At 38.0% G+C, this 23015-nt stretch overlaps 1 protein-coding gene across 1 annotated transcript in view; it reads left to right on the top strand.

Moving 5' to 3' along the window:
- The window catches only part of EDIL3 (EGF like repeats and discoidin domains 3), a 261216-nt gene that overhangs the window by 167031 nt on the left and 71170 nt on the right, over nt 1–23015 (top strand). The window contains exon 6 of the mRNA XM_059833892.1: nt 15752–15933. Coding sequence (XP_059689875.1) covers nt 15752–15933 — 182 coding nt within the window. The remainder of the gene's footprint in view (nt 1–15751; nt 15934–23015) is intronic.

Raw genomic sequence — 23015 nt, 5'->3', positions numbered from 1 at the left:
TCACTACCCACTCTGCAAAGAAGTACTTTCTTTTACATAAGTTAAACTGATTTCCTGTGAATTTCAGTGAGTGCTCCCTGTTTTCAGTAATGTAGAAGTGACGAACAGTACTGTATTCATTTCATCTATGTTTATTCAGTCATATGGCTCCTTGGCCTTTTCCTCTCCAACTTGAAAAATTCTAGGCTTTTATTCCCTTTTCCTATGATACCTGCTTTATCCCTTTAATCATTTGAACTGCCATTCCCTATAGTTTCTTTAGCTCTACACCTTCTTGGGATGCAGAGACCTGAACTGCACATGGTATGTAGTCACACCAGAGTTTCATATGCCTGTAAAATAATACTCTATGTCTTGTTCAGAATGCCTAACTTTTTATTGGCTTTTTTGTTTGCCACTGCATTTTGAGCCAATGACTTCAGAGAACTGATGATGATGACTCCGAGATCTATTTGCAGTTGCAATGACAGTTTCCGAGTTCAATATTGTATAGGCACATTTTAGGGGCTTTTTTTATAGATGCAGTATACATTTGCATACATTGAGGTTCATCTGTCACCCTTTTGAACACTCACGCAACTTTTTATATCCTTCTGGAGCTGCTCATCATCAGAGTGGCATTTGATCAAGAGAGTTTAGTAGCTTCAAAGTGGACAATTTCCCCATTTATACTTTCCTCCAGGTCACTGATGAGTAAAACTGACCCTAGCAATGATCCTCAAGGGATCCCACTGCTGACATTTCATCCTGAAAAGGCACTTCCTGTTCTTTAATTAGATTACTGTCTATAGCAGGGCCATTGCCCAAAGCAAGAGTCTTTCATGTGGAACCTTATCAAATGATTTCTGAAAATCCAAGTATGCTGTTTCCACTGTATTTCCTTTACCCCTATGGATATTGTCACCATTAAAGAACTCCATCAGGTGAGGCAGGACTGCCATTTACAGAAGTCATGATGGCTCTTTTCCAACAGATTGTCTTTATCCAAGTACTTAGTGATCTTAATTATAGACTCAGCAGCTTACAAGGTGTCAAAGTAGACTTGCCTGCCTGTAGTTCCCACAGTGCACCCCAGAGCTGTTTTTGGTAGATGGGAGTGGAGCACTAATCTATCGGTGCAGCTCTATCATCCCTAAATCTAGCTTTTTCATCTAGGCACAATTCCTAAAACCACTACATCATGAAATCACATTACCACTGAGAAAAGGAAGTCATTATTAGGTGCTGAAAGAACTCGAAAATCCTTTTGCTTCCATTTTTTAAATCGTCAGACTACCTAAGCATTGCCTAACTTTATTTTCAGTCTGTGTCCTCAGCATGGAGCTTGTAGAGCAAGCAAAGGCCGAAAGTGAATTTTACAACCTTACTGTAAAAGTACGAACAGAGGATTTGGTAACGGAGGCACATGATAGTCACTTAGCAGTAATGGCACTGCTGAGAAGAAGAACGTGACAACCAATTTCTTTATATTTGATTAGTTCTGATAGCCATTGCTTACAGACATGAACCGTGTTGACCAATATGGTAACAGAATAACGCGCCGCTGTTGGCTGAGATGCTACATCAGCATGAAAAGCATTTAATGTCTTTGGACATATCAGCAAATAGGTAGCAATTCTTCCCATTACTGTCAGAAAAGCTGTCTTCTGTTGCATGGAACATAACTAATCACTTCATTTTCATGTCACCTCCTAGAGACTTGTAGCTTAACACAACATCATTTGAAAAGTTTGCTTGTCTGGAAGTGTCTGTGTGCTCATTAGCTGCTACTGATGCAAATTGGTAAAGATGTTACCTTTGACATACAGTATTTTATCTGAAGGCATGAAACAAGATTAATCATGTTCTTCACCTCAGTGCTGGAGTACCACACTGGCTACTAACGTGCTTGGAATCACACTTCAGAAATCAGAGTAATAATAATTAAAATGTTAATAGTTCAAGAAAATTCATTTTGTTTTGTTTTAAATTTGTGAATCAAACTTATGGGGATAAATGCTTTTTGTTAATCAGATTTCAGAGCTGAATCACTCTATAAACTTACCTTGCCCGGGCAAAAATGTGCTATTCCACTGTGTAGTTAGGAATCACCTGGAAGTTATAAATCCTGTGACTTTAAGTTTTTTATCTAGCAATAGATAAAAACTATCTGAAATAATCACTGACATTTTGTGTTCTCCAAGTCTGTTGAAATGCAAGATAAAATGGGGGTTTGTAAATTCTATTTTGTGGTTTCATTTTGCATTGTGATGGACTAGAAAGAGGAACACATGATCTGTTACCTTGTCTCAGTGGAAGTGCTAATTAAATTCCCTCAATGGGAATGAAAACATTGATTTGGTCTTGCCCACAGGATTAGTCCTCAGAATAACAATTAACATAAGTTGCTACAATCAAGTTACTCAATACCACTCAGGTCAGAACATTGGATTATAGAAAAAACACTTGTGTTACATGGAATAAGCAAACGATTTGATTAGCTGGAGAATGATTGAAATAGCCAATAGCTAAAATGTGCAGCTGCATCCCCCTATGTTATGCTCACAAGCAATCTTCAAACTCCAGTCCATATAGTGAGAGGTTGAATAGCTCAAGTCCAAAGCACTGTTTCACTTGAGCTAGAGATTTTTAGGTACAGGTAAAGGTCTGATTAGCAAAACCAGATTTATAGCTAGTGGGGATGCAGTAGTATACCATCCCTTTTGGGCAATGGTGATTTTAATATTCATATTAGAGATCTGCAGAGTTTTAGAATTTAAAAAGTCAGTGTTCCATACACAGCTCTTGTACAATTTGGGATTCATTCCAAGTGAAAATCTGCCTCTGTGTGGGAGGGACTGTAGAGGGCTTAGGCTTTGCTTGTATTTAAAAGTGATGTTTTAAGAGATGACATAAGAAGCAATAGCTGCTAGTGTGGGGGGGGGGAAAACTGTCATGAACTCGAGGGTGGATGAGATGTCAGTAAGAATGTGTCTGATGAAAAGAAGGGGGCCAATACTTTCAAAAAATGGGTATATAGGAATATACCTACTGTTTCTGTGTAATATCCAGCTGTACATTGTACACTGTGATCAGTGCTCTTGGACTACTGAAGCCAAACTGTGAGACAATTAATGAGATAATGAGCTGGGATATGTGACTGTCCTTCACAATACCTCCACACAATATGTTTGCTCTGTGCAATGACTGAAGTAAACTGTATGTACAAAGCCGAACAAAGTACTTTTAGTAACTTAAGATTTTAGCTATTCTTCAGTCTGTCACAGTGTATGTTTACACATAATGGTCTGCATACATATGCAAAGACAGCATCTTCTGGAAGATGAAAAGTCTTCTTGGGCCGCTACTTTTGGAAATTAAGATGTAATTCCTACAATTAGAAATTCTTCTACTTTTTAAATATAGATTTTATACTTTTTTAAATATCCATGCAGCTAACAGCAAAAGTTGAAGTTGGTAAACAGACAGAATTTTTGTATGTCAGGTATCATTCTAACAGACTGTGACTGACTGGGACAGAAATATACTCATATGTAACTTTATCAAAAAAATTTGGACTGCAAATACATTTGTATCAAGTGTTCTGCTTAAGAATGGCTCCCAAGAAGAAAAAAGTGCTAAATCAATGATCAAATTATTATTATTATTATTATTATTATCATCATCATCATCGTCATCATCGTCGTCGTCGTTGTCGTCATAGTCGTCGTCATCATCATCATTATTATTATCATTATTATTTCATGTAGCACTGTATAATACTGGGTAAAGTGAAGTACTTCAGGGACAAATTCTCACTCATTGTAAGTCAATAACATTCCAAAGTCAACAGAACAATGTCAGTTTATTCCTACTCAGGAAGGGCTCCTCTGTGCTGGTTTGACACCAGGATTTACCAGGATGTCAGCATTGATCTGAAAAGAACATGGGGTTAGAACTATTTGGAATCAGAGCATCACAGAAAGGTCGAGGTTGGCAGGGTCCTCTGGAGATCATCTAGTCCAACCTCCCTGCTCAAGCAGGGCCACCTAGAGCCAGTTGCCCAGGACTATGTCTAGTCATGTTCTTAGTATTTCCATAGATGGGGCTCCAGAACCTCACTGGATAACCTGTTCCAGTGTTTGGCCATTCTCGCAGAAAAGAAAAAACAAACCAACCCAAATCTTGCATTCAAATGGGGTTTCCAGTGTTTTGATTTGTTCTCATTGCCTCTTGTCCTGTCAGTGGGCACCACTGAGGAGAGTCTGGCTCCCTTGTGTTTATTCTCTCCCATCAGACATTCATACACATTGGTAAGATCCCCCTGAGCCTTCTTTTCTGCAGACTGAGTAGTCCCAGCTCTCTCAGCGTCTCCTTGTAGGTCAGATGCTCCAGTCCCTTGGTCATCATGGCCCTGCACTGGACTGACTCCAGTAAGTCCATGTCATTTTTATAGTGGTGAGCCCAGCACTGGACACAGCACCCCAGATGTGTCTCCCCAGTGCTGAGTAGAGAGGAAGGATCAGCTCCCTTGACCTGCTGGCAATGCTCTGCCTAATACAGCTCAGGAGGCTCTTGGTCTTCTTTGCCATGAGGGTGCATTGCTGTCTCAAGGTCAACTTGTTGTCCACCAGCACCCCCTGGTCCTTCTCTGACAAGCTGCTCTCCAGCTCATCGGCCCCCACCATGTACTGATGCATGGGGTTGTTCATCCTCAGGGGCAGAGGCGGGACTTTGCACTTCCCCTTGTTGAAGTTCATGAGGTTCCTGTTCAGCCCATTGCTCCAGCCTCTGGATGGCAGCACACCCATCTGGTGTATCAGCCACTCCTCCCAGTTTTGTATCATCTGCCAAGCTGGTGAGGGTGCACTCTGTCCCATTAATGAAGACGCTGAACAGTGTTGGCCCCTGTATTGACCCCTGGGGTACAGCACCAGCAACATTAGATGTAATGCAGACAGAATGAGGAGTCACTTGGCATTTCTATGGAAAATAGCTGTCTGAAGTTTGATGTGGGTATTTCAACTTGAGTCACTTGGTAATCCCAATTCCAAAGTCACATCAACTGTCTCATAATCATCTTTTTCAGCAGAAAAATCAAAGTCTGGAAAGTTGTTTATTTGCTGTTATGCTCATCTCTTCCTTGGCATCTGTTTTTAGAAGACCTTTTTCTATAAAGCCCAACTATGTTAACTGTCTAGTAAATCTAACATTGCAGAAAAAAATTATCATTATATATTTTTCAAGTTATGTCTTTTCAGTGTTTTTAAAACTCATTTCATTAATTTTACTGCATTTTAGCCTCTTAAACCTAGGCACTAAGTTGAAGATAGTGCTCTAGGCTTGTTCCTTGGTCAGTAGAAATGGAAAAGATGATTACATCTCTCTCAAACACTTTCTTAATAGATAATGGAATAATGGAAATCATGGTTTAGAGTTGCCGGTTTCTTCCCACAGATGACAGAAAGAGCCTAAGCACGTAGTTCAGGGCAGATACATAACTTCTAGATGGCTGAAGCTGTGTCATGTGGATTGCATCCCTTATGTTTTCTTTTTTTTTTAATGTTAGCTATTTCTTAATATAAATGCTTTAGAATAATGTCCTTTTTATGGTGAAAAGAGATGTTGAAAGGGAAAAATAAGGGAGTACAAAAAAAAAAGTATATGTAGAGATTTATGTTTAAAATACACCATGGAGTCACAAATATAACATCTCATTTTACTACACTGCTGTAGTAATGAAAGACTTCTTTTACTGCACATATACAAAGATAACTTTCTGAATCATCATTCTGAATTTTTTTCCATCCTAATAAAAGTCCATGACCTTTAAATTAATTCTGTATTTTTTACAGGACTTGAAGCCCTGATCCTTAAAGCTGCTTTACATGAATATAAGGTTATACCTACATCAAATGGCTTCCAGGAACAAGATCTAAATGCCAATATCTGAATTTCCAGTTATTAAAAAGTTAGACATGTTATAGAAGAAAATGAAAACAGCTTAGAGACCATAAGAACTGCTGTTTCTGGGTAGTCAAATTTAAATAACAGTTGTTTGCATGCAGTTTGTGTTTGGTACTGTGGATATAGCTCAACTTTAGTATATCACTGCAGCAGTATATTGTAGTATATCGTGATTTTTTTACTTCTTTCTGAAGAATATGGATTCCTTTGTAATGTAGAATTCATATTAGTGCCACTAGTAGTTTTTAAACAATTTCAATGAATACATCTTGTAACTAGTAATATTGTCATTTCTAGGAACAGTTACTGTTCTTATGGGGAAAAAAAACAAGACCAAACTACAAAGACAGAAAGAATGTCTCTAGGCAGCAAAATGAGATTTGCTACTTGAAAAACACGTACTCTTCTCCTGGCAAATGAACATTCTCATTGTCAGGCTGGCTTGCAGGAATGTTAATTACATTGACGTTGTAATCCCACTGAGTGTAGACCTACTAGAAAAATGCAGATTGTCTTTCAGTGTAACTATAACTTGTCTTTCCAGTTTTACTTCCAAGAGAAGCTTTGGGTTTGGATTTTTTTAAAAGTTTCTTTTTGGAACAGGCAGATTTTGAGAAGAAGCAAGCATTAAACACATAGATACACATATCATGAGCTGTAGTTGGTTAGCACTTTAAAAAAAAGAGTAGTATCAGTATCTGGTTCCTGTAACTGATTCAGAGAATCAGGCAGAGTTTCAAAACGGTCAGCTGGTCAGAATCCAGGTATTTCACCTCTTCTGATAGGATTTAACAAAAGTTATGAAGGAAATTAGTGAGGTTTCCTGTTCCATTAGCACCTCTGAAATTAGCATTACCACCAGCCAGGACAACTGTGAGTGTGCATTTGCGTCAGCGGGTCACTCTAGTCCAGAGGCAGAACATGGGCTTTCCAAGTGGTGAAGTGGTTCCCATTTTGCATCACTGGTATGAATATTCTTTGGCTTGCACTTTTTTTTCCTGGGAGTGCTGACAATTCCTGGAAACTGTAACATTACCAGTTTAAGATATATTCATCTACTCTATTTAAAAACTACTAGGTTTTTATTACAGAACCACAGAATCACTAAGGTTGGAAAAGACCTGTAAGATCATCATGTCCAATCATCAACCAACACCACCATGCCCATTAAACCATGTCCTGCAATGCCACGTCCACACGCTCCTTGAACACCTCCAGTGATGGTGACTCCACCACCTCCCTGGGCAGCCTGTTCTGCTGTTTCACCAAATTATTACAAATGTTGCCCTCTGACAGAAAAAAAACGTGTCCTTTGGAATGAATTTAGGAAGAAGAGATCATACATTACAATATAGTGCATTTGCCACATAGGTCTTTGTCTGCGTTGCATGCTCCATAGACAAAAAAAACCCCAAACTCTTTGTCATTGAAGACAGATGAATATAAATATAAAACCAAGGAAATCTGAGAAAAGTTGTCTGTAGCTATCGTGAAATCAGGCTGAACTTCCGCAGAATACTGTGTCTCATTAGCAAATTTCCTAACATACCTGGAAAGCTGCTGAGTTTTCCTGTATTCTTTGAAGAAATGTTTCTATCAATACCCAAGGAGGAGAGAAGTGCACAGATTGCACAGCGTTCAGCAGCAGCAATTAAAAAAGATTATTTTAAAATCCAGTTGTGTTCCTAATTTCATTTTTACATGACTAAGTTATGCTTAAATTGTTAATTGGCTGTACTCGGTGCCACAACCATTTACAATGGCTAGAAGTAAAGGAGGTAATTAATAGATCCACAACTGCACAGATCTCCCCTACCCACAGCTGCCCAAGTCCAGATCCACCATAAAATCTTGGGATTGGTAAATAGAACTTGGGATCACATCTCTTTTCATGTCATTGCGACCTAAGAAAATAATAATCAATTACTGTTACATTGCAGTTAGGGGCTATGTTTTTTGTGTCTGCCATTCCTGAAGTGTGTAAGTATGACCACATGGCAATTATTTTATAGTGTGACTTGAAAGCTGCTATGAATTTAACTGCTATAATATGAATGCAGGTTAATTCTTGTGAGAAGTTTTTTTAGTGTTACTCCATAAATTCTGTTTTATTCAGATTAATTTTAGTAGTGTTTAAGTGGCTATGAGTTATATAAAACTGGTTAATGTCACTACTCAAACATGGTAGAAATGCTATTTTTCACAGTGCCAACTTGAAATGTAAAAATCATTTTTCACATAAAGATTAATATATTTCTATATGAGAGCTTAACAGAGGAGTTTGAGAAACTAAATTCCTTACTGCAGTATAATTCAATCTTTTAAAAAAAAAATTCATAATTGCTGCTTGAAAACAAAATAAAATAAAGGTAACGTGTATCAGTGAATTGCTGAATGCTGTAACTTGAATAATGGTATAAACTCAGAGGAAGTGTTTTGCATTTGGTAGTTAGACAATGGTGCTTGTCCTTTCTGAAATCACCATGGAGTGATAGTTTTCTGCTGTGGCTGTAAATTGGCCGTATGGTGTGTCATGGTCAAGGTTCAGTTGATCATTTTTCTGGGTTCTAAACTCTCCATTGGATTTTGGGTTGTGCCTCCAGTTAGTCCAATAACCCATAGGGCAAGGACAGCTCTGCTCCTTCCCACTTTGTGCTACGCCGTGAGCTTAGTCTAAATTGTGGTTATTTGGCATCCCCAGGTGGGAAAGAGGACAGGAGACAGATACACTAAAGGCTCTTTTAAGAAGAGGACATCATTGTCCACATGTATAGAATCAGGACAAGAAATAATAAATGGAATAAGAAAGATTAGAGTTGGACTTCAATCAAACACCAAATGGGATTGTTGTATGTTCACTACTGGAGCTTTTGAAAAAAGGCATTCAGCAAACATTTGTCAGGAGTGGCGTGGCTGTAATGTAGTTGACATGTCTTGGGATAGAGACTTTTCCAGATCATTCAAAGCTGTGGTTTTCTCTGACAGGGCTCTACAAACAGTGCGTCTTCATTCTGGAAGTCCTTTTCCCAGGCCAGTTCCATTAAAAGCATTTTGAACATGCCTGGGGATGCTGTTAATATTATTAATGTGACGGAGTTCAGCACAAAAATAGCAGCAACAATCACTTCATGGAGCAATACTAAAAGAGTGATTTTTCTGATTACAGTTTTGCAGATATGAGATTTTAGATGTACCCTTCTTTTTGAGCATAAGAATAACCATGCTTGGTTGAATGACAGTCCAGTAGTCCTGTCTTGGACAGTGATCTGAAATGAATGCTTAATGAGTGAGTATAAGAAAAGGGAATGAGCACTGAGTGATGGTTCTCCCATTGTATTTTCCCAGCTTCCAGCAGTTTTCAGTTTGGGGGAGTTCCTAAATCAGAAGTTGTATCTTCCTGTAATTTTATTCCTGTTGAATAGGTCCCCTCTTCAACTGTGCTGTATGTTGCAGTTCTGCAGAGGTTAATCCCTGTGCTTTTTGGGGAGAATTTACAATCCTGTCTATTCTACTCAAAGAGCAGAATGGAGAATTTGCCAAACTAAAACTAAGCAAATTAGTCCTGAATAACAACCCTCCATTTCAGACACAGCACTATATAAAAAAAATATAATCTGCTTTCAGTGTCTGAGCCGTCATCTCCATATGCTCCTGCACTATGCAGGAAGTATAAGTTTTTGCAGACTTGCTCAGTAGAAAATCCCTCTGGATGTCCATCAGAGGGATATGAGGGATATAAATCCCACCCTGGGGACTGCAGGCCAGTGTGGGAAAATGCTTATAGTCAGAGAGCCAAAGTCTCTGTGTGAAGGAACAAGAAGAAGAAATAGGAAGCTGATACCTAGATTGCATGGTGGGGAGCTTATGCATGTATCAGCATTAATTACTGCAATATCAGAGGTCATCTGTAATCCCATTGTGCAATGGTGAAGTTGGCAATTGGGGACCATCATGTCACTAAAACCATGAGAGGGTCCACTGACACCTCTAGCAGAAAGGGAAGCTGTGTCTCCCAGCCACCTCTCTGCAAAAGCACTTTACACAGTATTTATAAAGAAGAGAGGATTTTAGCATTATCATGTCATGGTTGTGGAAAAACAAGCCCTACAAGAACATCGCTTCATACATTGCATATGGATGGGCACTTTAATAGCAGACTGCTAAATGCTTGTCCATACCCATCTAACCAGCTCCTATAAAAACAAATTCACTGTTATCTGAAGAGAGCTATCCTTGACAGAGCAAACTGGGCAGGGATGTGTTGGTGGCAGGAGGAACAAGAAGAAATAGGAGGCTAAAGCCTAGATTGCATGTTCGGGAGCAGCATTAATTACTGCAATATCAGAGGTCATCTGTAATCCCATTGTTAGGGTTTGTGTTCAGCACAATCACCGTGCTATGCTAAGCACAGCCAGAGTAATCTCATTCCAGAAAATGAGGTGCTTGGAGAAAGACAGGATTGCAGATGTCTAAAGCAGATTTGTTTTCTGCATGCCTTCAATTTTGCATCTGTTTGTTTTGATGACGTTAGCTAGAGACAAACCAACAGAGGAAATGAAAGCTGTATATTCATGCTGCAAAATCAGGCATGTTTCATCGTCAATAACAAGAAATCTTTTTCTTCTGTTTGCAGAGGCATAATCCTCACATTTTCAAGCAATTTTTAAACCATTTGGAGGTTTTGCTTAATTTGTGGACTGACATAAATGTGGAGTCCAATTTAAATATACTCAAGTAACATGTTTACCCATGCTTTCTGCTTATTATCTCCTACTGTAGTAATTCTTTATCTTAAAATGTTTTGTCTTTCCACTTAAAAGGGAGAATCAGTGACATGTTTCCCTATTCTAATTTTCCTCTGAAGAGATATCAGTGTAAAACACAGTAAGCTAACTTTCATCTTCTTCTATTTCCTTTTGCACAAATATTTTTGTTCAGCTGGAGTGATTTATTGTTGTAAGAGATAAGGGTGGAAACGCAGAACTCATCTTTTGACTGGGGAGCTATTTGATCCCCATACCCTTGGTCTACAAGTGAAATCTGGACTAATGATCATTTGCCTCATAGTGCAAAACAGTACATAACATTTCATATCTAATTAAGTTTGAGATTGTAAAAGAAACCTTCAAGACAGCGTTATAACCATGCCATCTTCACATGAGTTGGGGAGGATTCTTAGGACAACTGAAAAGATATAAATTAATCCGTCATTTTTCCTGTGTTGTTGACTTTTCCCATCCTTCACTGGATCTATTCACAGGTATGTAGCTTACTGGTGCATCTCTGCATTCTGTCATCTTCGTGCACAATGGGGCAATGTGGGCATAGGTTTGTGTTTGATGAGAACAAGAGAAGTGTCAATAGGTTTTTATTTAGTGCATATCAATTGTCACTGTGGGATTAGAAACAATACTGCTTGAGTTAGTATTTTGCTATTTAATGACACTAAAATAACAGCTTCAAGTGACAAAATCTTCCTTGTGAATCTGTATCATGAACCTGTCAAGCAGCTTTTTAATTGCTCATATTTTTTTTTTTTACTTTCTTGCATCAAGCTGATTGTTATACCCCAGTGTGTCAGCATTAACTAATAAAAATGCTTTTCTATTTAATGACTGACATTGACCAGACTGAATTGTACAGAGTCACTCTAGTGATATTATTACTCCCTTGGAGACTGCAGTATCCCAAGCTGTCATTATTTATATTAAATGAACTGTGGATTTAATAGAAGCAGATGTATAACAACAAAATATAATACAGCTTGTACTTGTTCTGCCAAATATGTATCTCAGTTTTATTTAAAAGACAAACAATCTCCAAAAGCTGCATTTGCTTGTTTCCTTCATTGTTAGTAGTCAATGGCATATCACACCCTTAAGCACTAAAAAAAATAATGGATATCTTTAACTTGAAGGAAAGTATTGCTTGTGTCTCGAATATCTTACGCAGAAGCTAGTCTGTAACCAGTCCTTTACTGATATAACATGTTTGATGGAACCAGAGGTAGGTTATTCAGCTGAGTTTTCAGGCAAAGTAAATTTCTTGGGAATTTAGAGAGTAATAGCCCCATTAGAGCTTTTGCAAGGAGAAAGCATGACTCACAAATCTATTGGAGTATTTGGAAGAAATTAATGAGCATATGGCTAAGGGAACTCCATTTGCTGTGTGGTATTTGACTGTCCAGAAATGTGTTCAACTATTTCCTTTCAACTGATAAAAGAAAGTAAATTGAAAAGTTTTCTGGTAGAATAATGTCTGATTAAAAATAAAGACCTAAAGGGTGGGTAAATGGGCAATTTTAACAGTGGAAGGAGCTTGCTCACAGAGTCCTAGCAAAACCTCTGCTGAAGTCCTGGCTGTTCAATAAATAAGAAAGAGAGCAAAATATTCTGGTAATTTAAGAAATGTACGTGGCATTATTAAAACGGACTGAAGAGTTTTAAAAATATCTTGAAATACATATTGATTCTGTGAAACAGAAGGTTAAATTCAATGTGGTCCAGTTCAAGGTAAGACAACTCAAAAAAACCCCCCTCATGATGCATGTGGAGGTATCTTATGTCTCAGGAAGAGATAGCCTTGGGGGGGCTTCCTCAAGGCCCATCTGCCAGGCCTGTGCCTCGGAAATTGCTCAGTTCATCACACTGCTATGGTCAGAGTTGGATTGCATTGCAGGTTCTGTGGTTTGGACCTGCAAGGTTGTCTTCAGCAGGATTAAGCTTTAGCTTCCCTTTAAGCTTCCCACCTTATGAGAACAATCTGATGTCCTTCAAGGCGGTGAAAAAAAATGGTCCTCTAAATACAGATCTTAGTGGTGTGTAGATAAATATTATGTTGTAAGGCTAATATTTTTTAGAAAATATTATCCAGTCTCATATTTCCTATGCATCTCATGTTTTTGTGCTTGAACTTAACACCGAAGTAGAAAGTATCTCTGATGTGGTAGGTTTAGTTTTTAGGAGTGGTAAATTTTGTGTTTAACTCACGTTGAAAAACTGACAAACATGACAAACCAAGACTGGAACTGCAATCGAAATGAGAAGCTTGTAGAATGAAGTACCTATTCCCTGAAGGTAGAGATTTGCTTTGGATTTCAGGAATAATCCTCCTAAAGCTAAGGAAGGTAAACACTTATGACCATATAAGGTCATAACTGACAAAGTGAAGTGCTGTACTTGGTAATTTAACTGCCTTCAATTTAAAAAGGAAAATTCACCTTTCTCTCATAAGGAATTCGCACATAATTCAAATATCATTTAATGCATCTCAAGCATGAGAACTAACATGCCTTCAAATCAAAACTTTCCACAAAGTTCTGTACCTTAAGCAGAGCCTGATAAGCAAAAAAAATGGACATCCACATGTCTCCAAAGTCTGCCAAAGCAGGGATGTCCATAGGAGACCAAGGGTCTTGGCATCACTACATGTTCTTCTTTTGAAAATTATCTGTTAAAGCCAAATACCCTTACTCTGGACCCCACTCAAAACTGGCCCTGATACAGCTGGGACCCTGTCCTCATGCACACATTTTTCCTCTTGGGTCATGGGATAACAGCATCAGGGCTGGCAGGGTCCTCATCCCTGTGCTCCTCACTGTGAGGAGACAGAATACAGCTGCATGCTCCACATCCGTATTAAAACACCTGCCATGCCTCCATGCCTCCTTTTCAAGCTCCTCTTGGAAATGTCTCTTCTGTTTTGTCACATCTCTATTTTTAAATAATTATCAATCTGAGATACCAGCTGTTAGGGGTGGTTAATTTTATGGTAAGCTGGAATCAGTCCTGCATGTACATGTGTGTGTTTGTGAGTCACACATACATATAGAAACACCTGTGTGCACTTTCTTTTCCATTATGAGATGAGAAAGATATTTTAATAAGTAAATACAAGAAATTTTTGAAAATAGGCAGCTTTCTTAGGCAAGTAGTTTATCTCTGGCTTGCATGCAGATATGGCAGTTTATACAGCAAAAGAATTTATTCTGGTTAGATGAAAAGATTTCAGAAACAGAGCTAAGATTTTAACAGGTCTTTCATTTTATAACTAACGCTTGATATCACGATGAAAAATGACACTTTCCCCCACCGATACGTGGGTTTTTTGAATACATCCTGTATTGTCCCTGCCTGTGCTGCTGACAAAGAATTTGTTTTTTTCTGGCACTACTACGCACCTGGCACAGCAGCAGGAGAGAGCTGCATTTTGTTATATTTTGTGCAGCACGAACAGTTATTAGTAAAGTGCTGAATGCACCGCCTTCATTGTTGGGTGCCGTGACACAGAAAAGTAGCACTAGGAGTTTAGATTCTAGCCGAGCTTCTTGGACTGTTAAAAATGAGGATGAAATCATCGTATGGTGCAAGCCAGTCATTAATTTCAACAGGGCCAGGATTTCATTTAAGCGTATCCTGGAAGAAAGCCAATTTTTGCATTTAAGAAGGAACATATTCAGAACCCTGTCTGTGTGGGGGGGTTTGGTTTCTCTTTTCAGTGCGCAAGCACGTGCTGCTCCATGGCCCTTGCTCAATAATCAACTTAAAACTGCAATTTAGTTTATATTTGTCTCCATTATCAGTGACACACAATACCTGGGGATTGTATTGCCAGTGACTCCCAGCACTGTCTCCCTGCCTCAGCTTCTGCCAAGAGGAGCAAATTGCATTGGTCACTTTTTCTTCTCTGTACCTTTAAATTAATGAGGAATTAAATTATATATGACTTTCTGCCCATGTGGTGTAAGGATTTCATAGCAGTACCATTTCAGAGTTCATTCTTGGGTACTACTTGAGGTGAAACACTGCCAGGCTTCTGAGAAAACCTAAAGTGTAAGTAAATGTCTGTCCTGCTGTGTTCAAAATTGCTGCAGTGCAATTGACCCACAAAGCAGAAGATCTTTTGGGCAACTGAGCAAGATCGGCTGCTACAGTAGTTTCTGCAACTAGCTTCTCTTTATACTCTGCATCAGAATTGAGCTGAGAAAAAAAATCTCGTTTACTTAAAAGTAGTGGAGGTATTTAATAGTAGGTAGCCTGCCAATCATTTGTATATAATGAATTTTCAAAATTTTCTCTGTTTGGATTGCTCACAATAACTGAATGCTCTTGTTCCTGTACCCAAATGGAGTGGCTTCAGAAAACAATGTATGCAGAAATATCTTGAGTTTAAAAAAGGTTATGTCTACAAGTATTTCAGGTGAATAAATTAACGATGAATACCACACATAAAATTATGAACACTTGAGTATTACAGTTAAATACATACTTTGTGACTTGCTGATTAAATGTGTAAGACCTTTAACTACTTTTAATGTAACTGAACAAGTATCGTGTCTAGTTTCATATTTCTAAAGATAACTGCAATAACAATTTGTAGCGTATTGGCTAAATGCTAACCTCTATGGCAAGAGCAGCAATATGGAACTTTACAGTAATTACAGAATTTTAAATTTGCTTTTAGCAATTATTTCGATATTTGACTCTAAGGATAATTTTCTTTCATTGTATCCGTAAAACCCAAACTCACAACTCTTCAGATAGAACAAACTAAAAGAAATTGAAAGCTTAATCTATTTCATTAATTTTACAATGGAAATAGTTATTTACGAGCAGTATTTTTGTACTTTTTTTTTTAATTTTTACAAAAATAAGATGCTACTCGAGTGCTTTAAATCTCTTCTAATAACATATTTGACATGACATTTTGGATCTATTTTTATGCTATTTGTAATTACAGCCACTTGGGACTCAGAAGAGTTGATCATTTCAGTTGCATTCATTTATTTTCTTGTTTCCATTTGCAGGATGCTCTGGCCCACTAGGTATAGAAGGAGGAATTGTGTCAAACCAACAAATTACTGCGTCATCCACTCATCGAGCTCTTTTTGGACTCCAGAAATGGTATCCATACTATGCACGACTTAATAAGAAGGGTCTTGTGAATGCTTGGACTGCTGCAGAAAATGACAGATGGCCATGGATTCAGGTAACAGATGGAGCTGAGGAGGAAAAAAATCTCCTTGATTCAATTGCCAGAGTCACTTAAGAAACTGATGAAGACAAGTGGTAAACTAACAGCTAGATTCTTATTCACTGCCAGAAACGTAGCCTAGACTAAAAGGGACTATTTAATTGCAAAACAGTAATAATCTTGACTTTACAAATGCACAAATCTTTTTATTTAAAAAATACGTGCATATGTTGCATTGTGTCTCTAAACCATGGAAGCAAATTTATAAAGACTCTTTTCAAGGAAGCTGCTTTCCACATATGTTACATTTGCTCGTTAGGTCCTTAGTAGCATTTCACAGCAATATCTCTTGGTAGAGATACTTTGACACATGCAGCCTTTCTTGGGCATCATTCTAGAGTGCTTTAATGTGGTTTTGGCTGTACCAGAGCCTGCAGGAATAGTTTGTCCTCTCTGCTGAGCTGCTGTGGGCACACAGGTTAAGTATTGTGTGCATCTTGCTGGAAGTAACAAGAACTGGTTTAATTAAGGTTGAAATAGCTGTTAGTTCAACCACATCCGTGGGGCTGAAAATACACGTTTTTTCATTCCCACTCAAGGATGTAATCGCTAGAATGATTCAAATGGCAGTGCCCTCATTGTGGACTAGATTTCTATGCACTCAGCAAATGACTTCCGTAAAAGTCGTGAAGCAGTGAATATAAAGTTCTGTGGCTGTATTTTAATGAAGATAATGATTATCTAGTGATTGCTGTAGCTCTTTACTTTTATGGGGTTTTCTTTTCATGATACGTGAATTGGGCTAAGCTTTGGCATTTTCAGATGTTAGTTAATAACGGTGATGTTAGATACTTAGGGGAAAACCTTCTGCAGTAATCAGTATAGTCAATATGTGAAGAGGGTGCTTCCCTCCCAGTAAAACCATCACAGGAGTAGCAAAAGATGGTATTTGAGCATCTTGTTTACCAGCACTAAGTTGAACTGTCCATATGTCCCTCGGGTGTGTCAGGCACACTCTTATTGAAGCTACCTTTGTGTACATGGCATGATTTTTCTTCATATTAAAGTTCTTGTACTAACACCATTTGTGGTTTTTCTGAGCAGTTCTCAGATATGTGGGGAAAAAGTGTACAGGATTACCTGTTCATTTTTCTTATTTGGGGAGTGGGCACAAAGCGCTGTTTGATGAAGTTTTCTGAAACTGGTGTGGTGAGAGTGCTGGATTTTGTCAGTTCTGAAAAATGAAGCCGGTGTTACTGTTTGTTATTCACTGCAGAGTGAAACCACAAAGGCCCTTCAATGCATCTTAAGTCAGTTTTCTTCCGTAAAGACCAGAGGGGTTAGGAAGTCTGTAAAATTTATACATTGAAACAGAACTGGAAAGAATACTGCTAAGGGACTTGAGCAGAATTATTTTCACAGGAGTGGAAAGCTAATGTAACTTTTATGGATAATGAAAAAGTCAGTGTTACAGTAGCTTTTGGGCTGCTTTAGAGTGTGGGCTTTATTAAATGAGCTGGAGAAAAAATCCAAAATCATTTGAATTTAGCAACCATTTAGCACTGGCTACCTAGACATGTCTTTACTAGGAGATGAACTGGATGGGGATGGCTAATGGTCTGTTGCTTCCACGTTGGTACTTGGCAAAGCCACCACCCACCATGGAGGCAACAGTCTGGCAGCTGTGCAGGTTTCTACCCAGACCAGAATTATGTCTGTCTCGGACTTCGCTCCCAGCGAAGTCTTCCTCTTGCTCTTACCGGGAAGGAAGGTTGGACCAATAGAGAAAATGTGGCTATAAATTTCAGCCCATGGCATCAGGTTTGAACAATTTGTTCTTTTTTGGAGTTAATGACGTAATTTAGGTAGTGCCAGTCCCATGTGGGTTATTCTGTAATTTTGACAGCCACAGTATGTAAGGACTTTCTAGAAGCTAATTAAGTGATATGATTAATGTGTACTAAGCACCTAGCATCCCCTCTTTTTCTTCTCATTTTTCTTTAAAAAATAAACTTTGGTCTATACTTTTCACAAAGTTGCCAAGTATTTTATTTTTCTTTGTAGTTCAGAGTAAAAATAAAAAACTCTTCGTCATTTAAAAACAGCAGTTTAAATCTTGAGAGGATTTTTTTTTCCTTTTCTGAAGACTTTTCTCCTTAAGACACCTGGGAACAGAAAATCTAAATTTGTCAGAGAGATGATACTTGCAGAGAAAAAATGCATTTTAGTCTTCTGTAGAAACCCTGTTTTGATTTGGCAAGGATACAGACCTCCACAAACTCACACTTTATGCATTGTCTTGTTCTTCAAGCGTGAAATACACTCTAAGAGACAGACACTGCCTGACCCTTACATGGGTGAACAGTTTCTGCTGAGAGAAGAGGAGAAGCAGAAATCCCGTATCTTATTTTTGCACAGCTTCTGTAATGGCCAGGGAGATACTTCATAAGCATGTGTGGAAGGTTACAAAAAGTCAGCCCACTCTGATTTGTGCTAAGTTTCTGGCTACCTTCCTTCTGGTCTGTGGGAGAGATGCTCCCTCTAATAACAGCCTACTCTGAGTTTTTACTTTCTTTATTGTATCACCAGCTTCTTCACAGATCCTAATGTGAGGGGTCTGCACATGGGACCTTTTCTATGTTGGTCTGAGTGACAAAGCAGCTGGTCCAGAAGACGGCTCCTGAAAAACGGTGTGAATGTTTGGCAGAGATTAAGAGGAAAGTTTCAAAGCCAGAAACTCCGTTTTTAGGAAATGTAAATTAACATTTAGCACAGTGAACCTAAAGCAGTAGCCTGTTACCCTCTTATAGTTTCTAATGCTGGATAAACTCTAAAGGAAGCTGTGTATAATGGGCAAAGTTCCCCAAAGTATAATTATGTATAGGCCTGTAGCTATTTTTGCCTTGTTCCATCATTATCAATTTTCTTTGTCATTTAATTTCTTTATTTATATGCAGCTTGGCAAATTAAAGGTTTGAGTGCTTTGCCTATAACTCACTTGTAATGAGTGCAGAGTTTTTTTCTCTAATCTTTCAGGTGTCTGACACACATGAACTAATTAGTATGCAATTTCATTTTCCTGCATTCTCCCAATGAACTGAAAATTGAAATTGCCATTTTAAATTTACACTCTCAGCATGTAATTAGTAATGGCACTACAATGCTTGTAATTGGCTTGTGATTTAAAGGGTCAGTGACCATGTTTTTGAAAGCAAATTAAAGTCAGAGTAAGTCGTATCTCCCTTTTAAAGTTCTGCTGACCTCTGTTTCTCCTCGTAGGCTGGCTGTGATAAAATAACACCTGTGTATACTGTTTAACACTTTATTACTGACACTAACTTTTAATGTTTCCAAATACAATGAGAAAAATTCCCACACTTCTATTTTTCATTAATTGTTCTTGAGATATAAACAACATGGTCACTTTGCCTGTTCCGGTAACAAAGTTTTTGCACAGCTTCTTTTGTGCAATCTTTTGCACAGCTTGCACAAACAAATTTTTTGGCAAAATTTTTTCTTTTAAGAGAGCACTGGTTTCTCTTTTGCCTTTTGTCCTTTTACATTCAAGACTGGAAAATATGCTGTTTCTTTTTATTCTGATTCCACATCATCTTTACTCCTTTCTTGCACGTATCTATGTTTTTCTATTCATATCTATATTTTCTCAAGGCAGCGTGGCTCAGAATAGAGATGGCCATGGGCAGGACTGTTCTTTCTATTCTTTCTCTACCATATCCAAAGTCATACTAACTGCTAATCTCTAACACGAACCTGCTAACAGGACCTTCTAAATGTTACTCCTTTCTAGTGATTTCTAACCGAGAGATCCATGCCTATACCTTACATTTCTTCTTCTCGCCGAGTTTCACCACCCAAACCTAATATTTCTTGACTAATTTTTCCCCTATTCATGACTGGTTTCCCTTTCCTCCCATAAAATATTATCCTTTTTTATGTCACTGCAGTTATTTTTCCTGTAATACACAAAAACTTCAGCCATGGTGGATATGCCAAAAATGCATAAACTGCAATGTCGTGAAGAACACTGTAAGACAAGATAGAATAATTTGATATAACTAGCAATAAAAGGACTGGCCTACAGTACTGAAATCCCAAGTCATGCAGTTAAAATGTAAATGTAACTTTGGAAGAAGGATGGACGTTGAGGAACCATACTCAGGGATGAGAGAGCAAAGTGGGTGAATATTGTCTGTAAGATAATAGTCCTGCTTCTTTAGACTTTTAGAGTAGGTATGGTCTTTTTGTTCTGCAAATAATACCAGTGCAATGGGTTCTCAGTCCATAGATGAACCTTTCTAAATGTTAATTTGCCCAACAGTGAGATTTATACCACCTACGCCAGGGAGCCTGGAGTGGAGAAGGAGCTCACAGCAGTGCATCAGGCTGGGCTGGGTTGGGTTTCAATGTACCACGAGTCCTAAGAGTATCAACCTCAAAAATACATGACAGTCTTAGAACAAAGGAAGAAGGCAGGTAAAGGTGTAGAAGACATATAGGGTAGAAGGTATCAGATTTAATGCTAGACAGCAAGAATGTGGGTGTGCAGTGAAGTCTGGTAGGAAGCATTATGCAGCAAAGATTGGTACAGTTGCCAAAGATGATGTTTCAAGTCAGGAGGGGTCAAGGAAAGTTTTGATTGAGGGAAGGATGGGGTGAATTTGATTTACTAGTCCTGGCTGTGGCCAACTGATTAAGTAAGGATTGGAAAAGATCAGTGCCTGCCGGTTCCTGTGCAATTGCTGGTGTTGCACTGTGAATGAGCTATCACATCTGAGAACAAGAGATCCCTTAATTTCTGTTTGTTCCCCGAGTGTGGTTGTGAAGAGGATCTCCATGAGGCATGTGCCTGATGATGCAATAAATATAATGGTGTACAAGAGACTACCAGCTCTTTTTGAAGTGCTTTGTGGTCTTTTGGACATGGAAATTGTTTTTACAAGGTCAGTATTAATCTACAGCCACCAAAAGCAGATTTGGGCATACCTTACATCTTGAGAATATTAAGAAAATGAACTAATTATTGCATATCATACAACTGTGTGGGAGCTATGATTGAACACCTGAACTGTTGCTAGAGACTGTTGTATATAAATGTAAGTTATTAAATGTAAAAATAAAAAGCTATTTTGATATCCTTCATTAAAATAGCAGGAACCGTTTCTCCAGAGACATCAGTGTGGTTACCAATTGGTTTTTAAATAAAATATTCAAATATTGAATTTTATTATTGTGAGAAGGAGAAGGATTCATTTACAAAACAGCTGGACTGCTCAGTTTGGTTGCAGAATCAAAAAATGGGAAATGAAGTAGGTTCAGATTGAGTAGTTAGCTTTTCCCCCCTAGTTTTTATTGCATACAAAAGTTTCCAAAATATTTAGTTTGGGTTTTTTTCCTCTGCAAATAATTCATCCCTTTCCAGCTCTATTTCATATTTTTATTCTTTTTTGGGGTCAATTTTTGAATGTCAAATGTGATTTCAAAACGGAAAAGCTAGAAGTCTTATTTAGAATATATGAAAAGAGTATTCTAATTCTAGCATTTCTCTAATTTCTTCCCTAAATGGCTTTTCTGAAACTATATGCTAAAGTTCAGATGAAACTTCATATTTTGAGATACAACAATTTGATGGAAAAGGTATCCAACTTCTAATTGGTAATTTGAATATGCTAGTATTCTAGTCCAAAAAAAAAAAAATTGGTTTATTTATTGTGATGGAAAGGGATCTACCCCAGCAGATTCAGGGTAAACTTTTTCTCAAGCCCCTCTATAATTTAGAATTTTAAGGTCAACTAAGTACAGTTAGAGCCACAAAAATGTAGTTCTTATCAGAACTTTTTCCCACAGCAGAAATCACAGTGATTAATTAGTGACCAATACATTGGGCACACATTGAAATGCATGGAAATGTCCAGTGCCTTGGAGGGTGTGCACAGAGTCAGCATGCTGCATGGGTGATAGTGATGTTCATCCAGAGAAAACGGAGCACGAGAGTCTTCCTTAAGTATTGCCCATACACAGCATTCACTAAAAATATATCTGAGGAATAATAGTGTATTAACATGTTCTTGGATACGATGTTTACATTACAGTAGTTTAAAATCAGGGGGCTAAGACAAGAATTGTGCAGCACAGTGATTAGGATACTTGTTTGAGAGAATCTAAGTTTCTACTCCAGAAGCCATGATGGTACTTTACTTAGTGATTATTGAGAATGCTTTTCTTTTTTTTTCTTTTTGTTTTAAATTTTTAAGTCTAAATATATTGGAATAATGTTTCTGGTAGGTAGAATGTATCTTTTTAATTGTGGCTTAATATGTTTTTTACACAAGTGTCTCCCACACCACCTGTGGTTTCAATCCCACCTGTGACGTTCAGCGTCACATTTTTGGGGCTTGCAGTCCTTAATAATGGCATAGTTAATTGTGTGTCTGTGAGTGTCACAAACCTAATCATAACTACTGTGACACGCAAAAAATGGACTTGTAATAAGGACTTTCTAAGTTCCATCATTCCTATTCCCAAGCAGGAATCAATGAAGTATTGGGGGATTTTCTCCAAAAAAGGCAAGCAAAAAAATTAGCAGCTTCCACATCAAGAACTTCCAAAAAACAAGTATACACCAGGTGATAGCTATTTGCTAATAAAATGATAAAACCCAAAATACACAGAGGTCTTGCAGAACATTCATTCAAACATCTGTTAGTAAGAGCTCTAAGCAAACTACCATCTGTCAAACCATTCATTTTGTCAAAGTTCATTTCCTCATTCGTGAGTACTGTTGTATCAGCTTCCAAAAATACCTGTCATCATAGATTAAATATTTAATATTACTTAATATAGCTCTCAGCTTAGTATAATGTGGCCAAGTAAACCTTATGAAATACAACCTCAGAGTCATTGTGTAAGATGACTCGAACCATATAGGAAGACTTAAACTGCTAAGTTAAATGCTGAAAAAACTATTAAAGCTCTGCATTTTTTGTCAATACTCCAAAATTTGACTTAATATCATAGGAGGGTTTCCTTGGGGGATATTGACAAGTGGCAGTAAGTACCTGAAAGCCCTTGGCAGGGAA

The sequence above is a fragment of the Gavia stellata genome, chromosome Z, assembly GCF_030936135.1.
Source record: "Gavia stellata isolate bGavSte3 chromosome Z, bGavSte3.hap2, whole genome shotgun sequence".
In the NCBI taxonomy this organism is placed as follows: Eukaryota; Metazoa; Chordata; class Aves; order Gaviiformes; family Gaviidae; genus Gavia; species Gavia stellata.
This window is presented reverse-complemented; position numbering and strand designations above follow the sequence as displayed.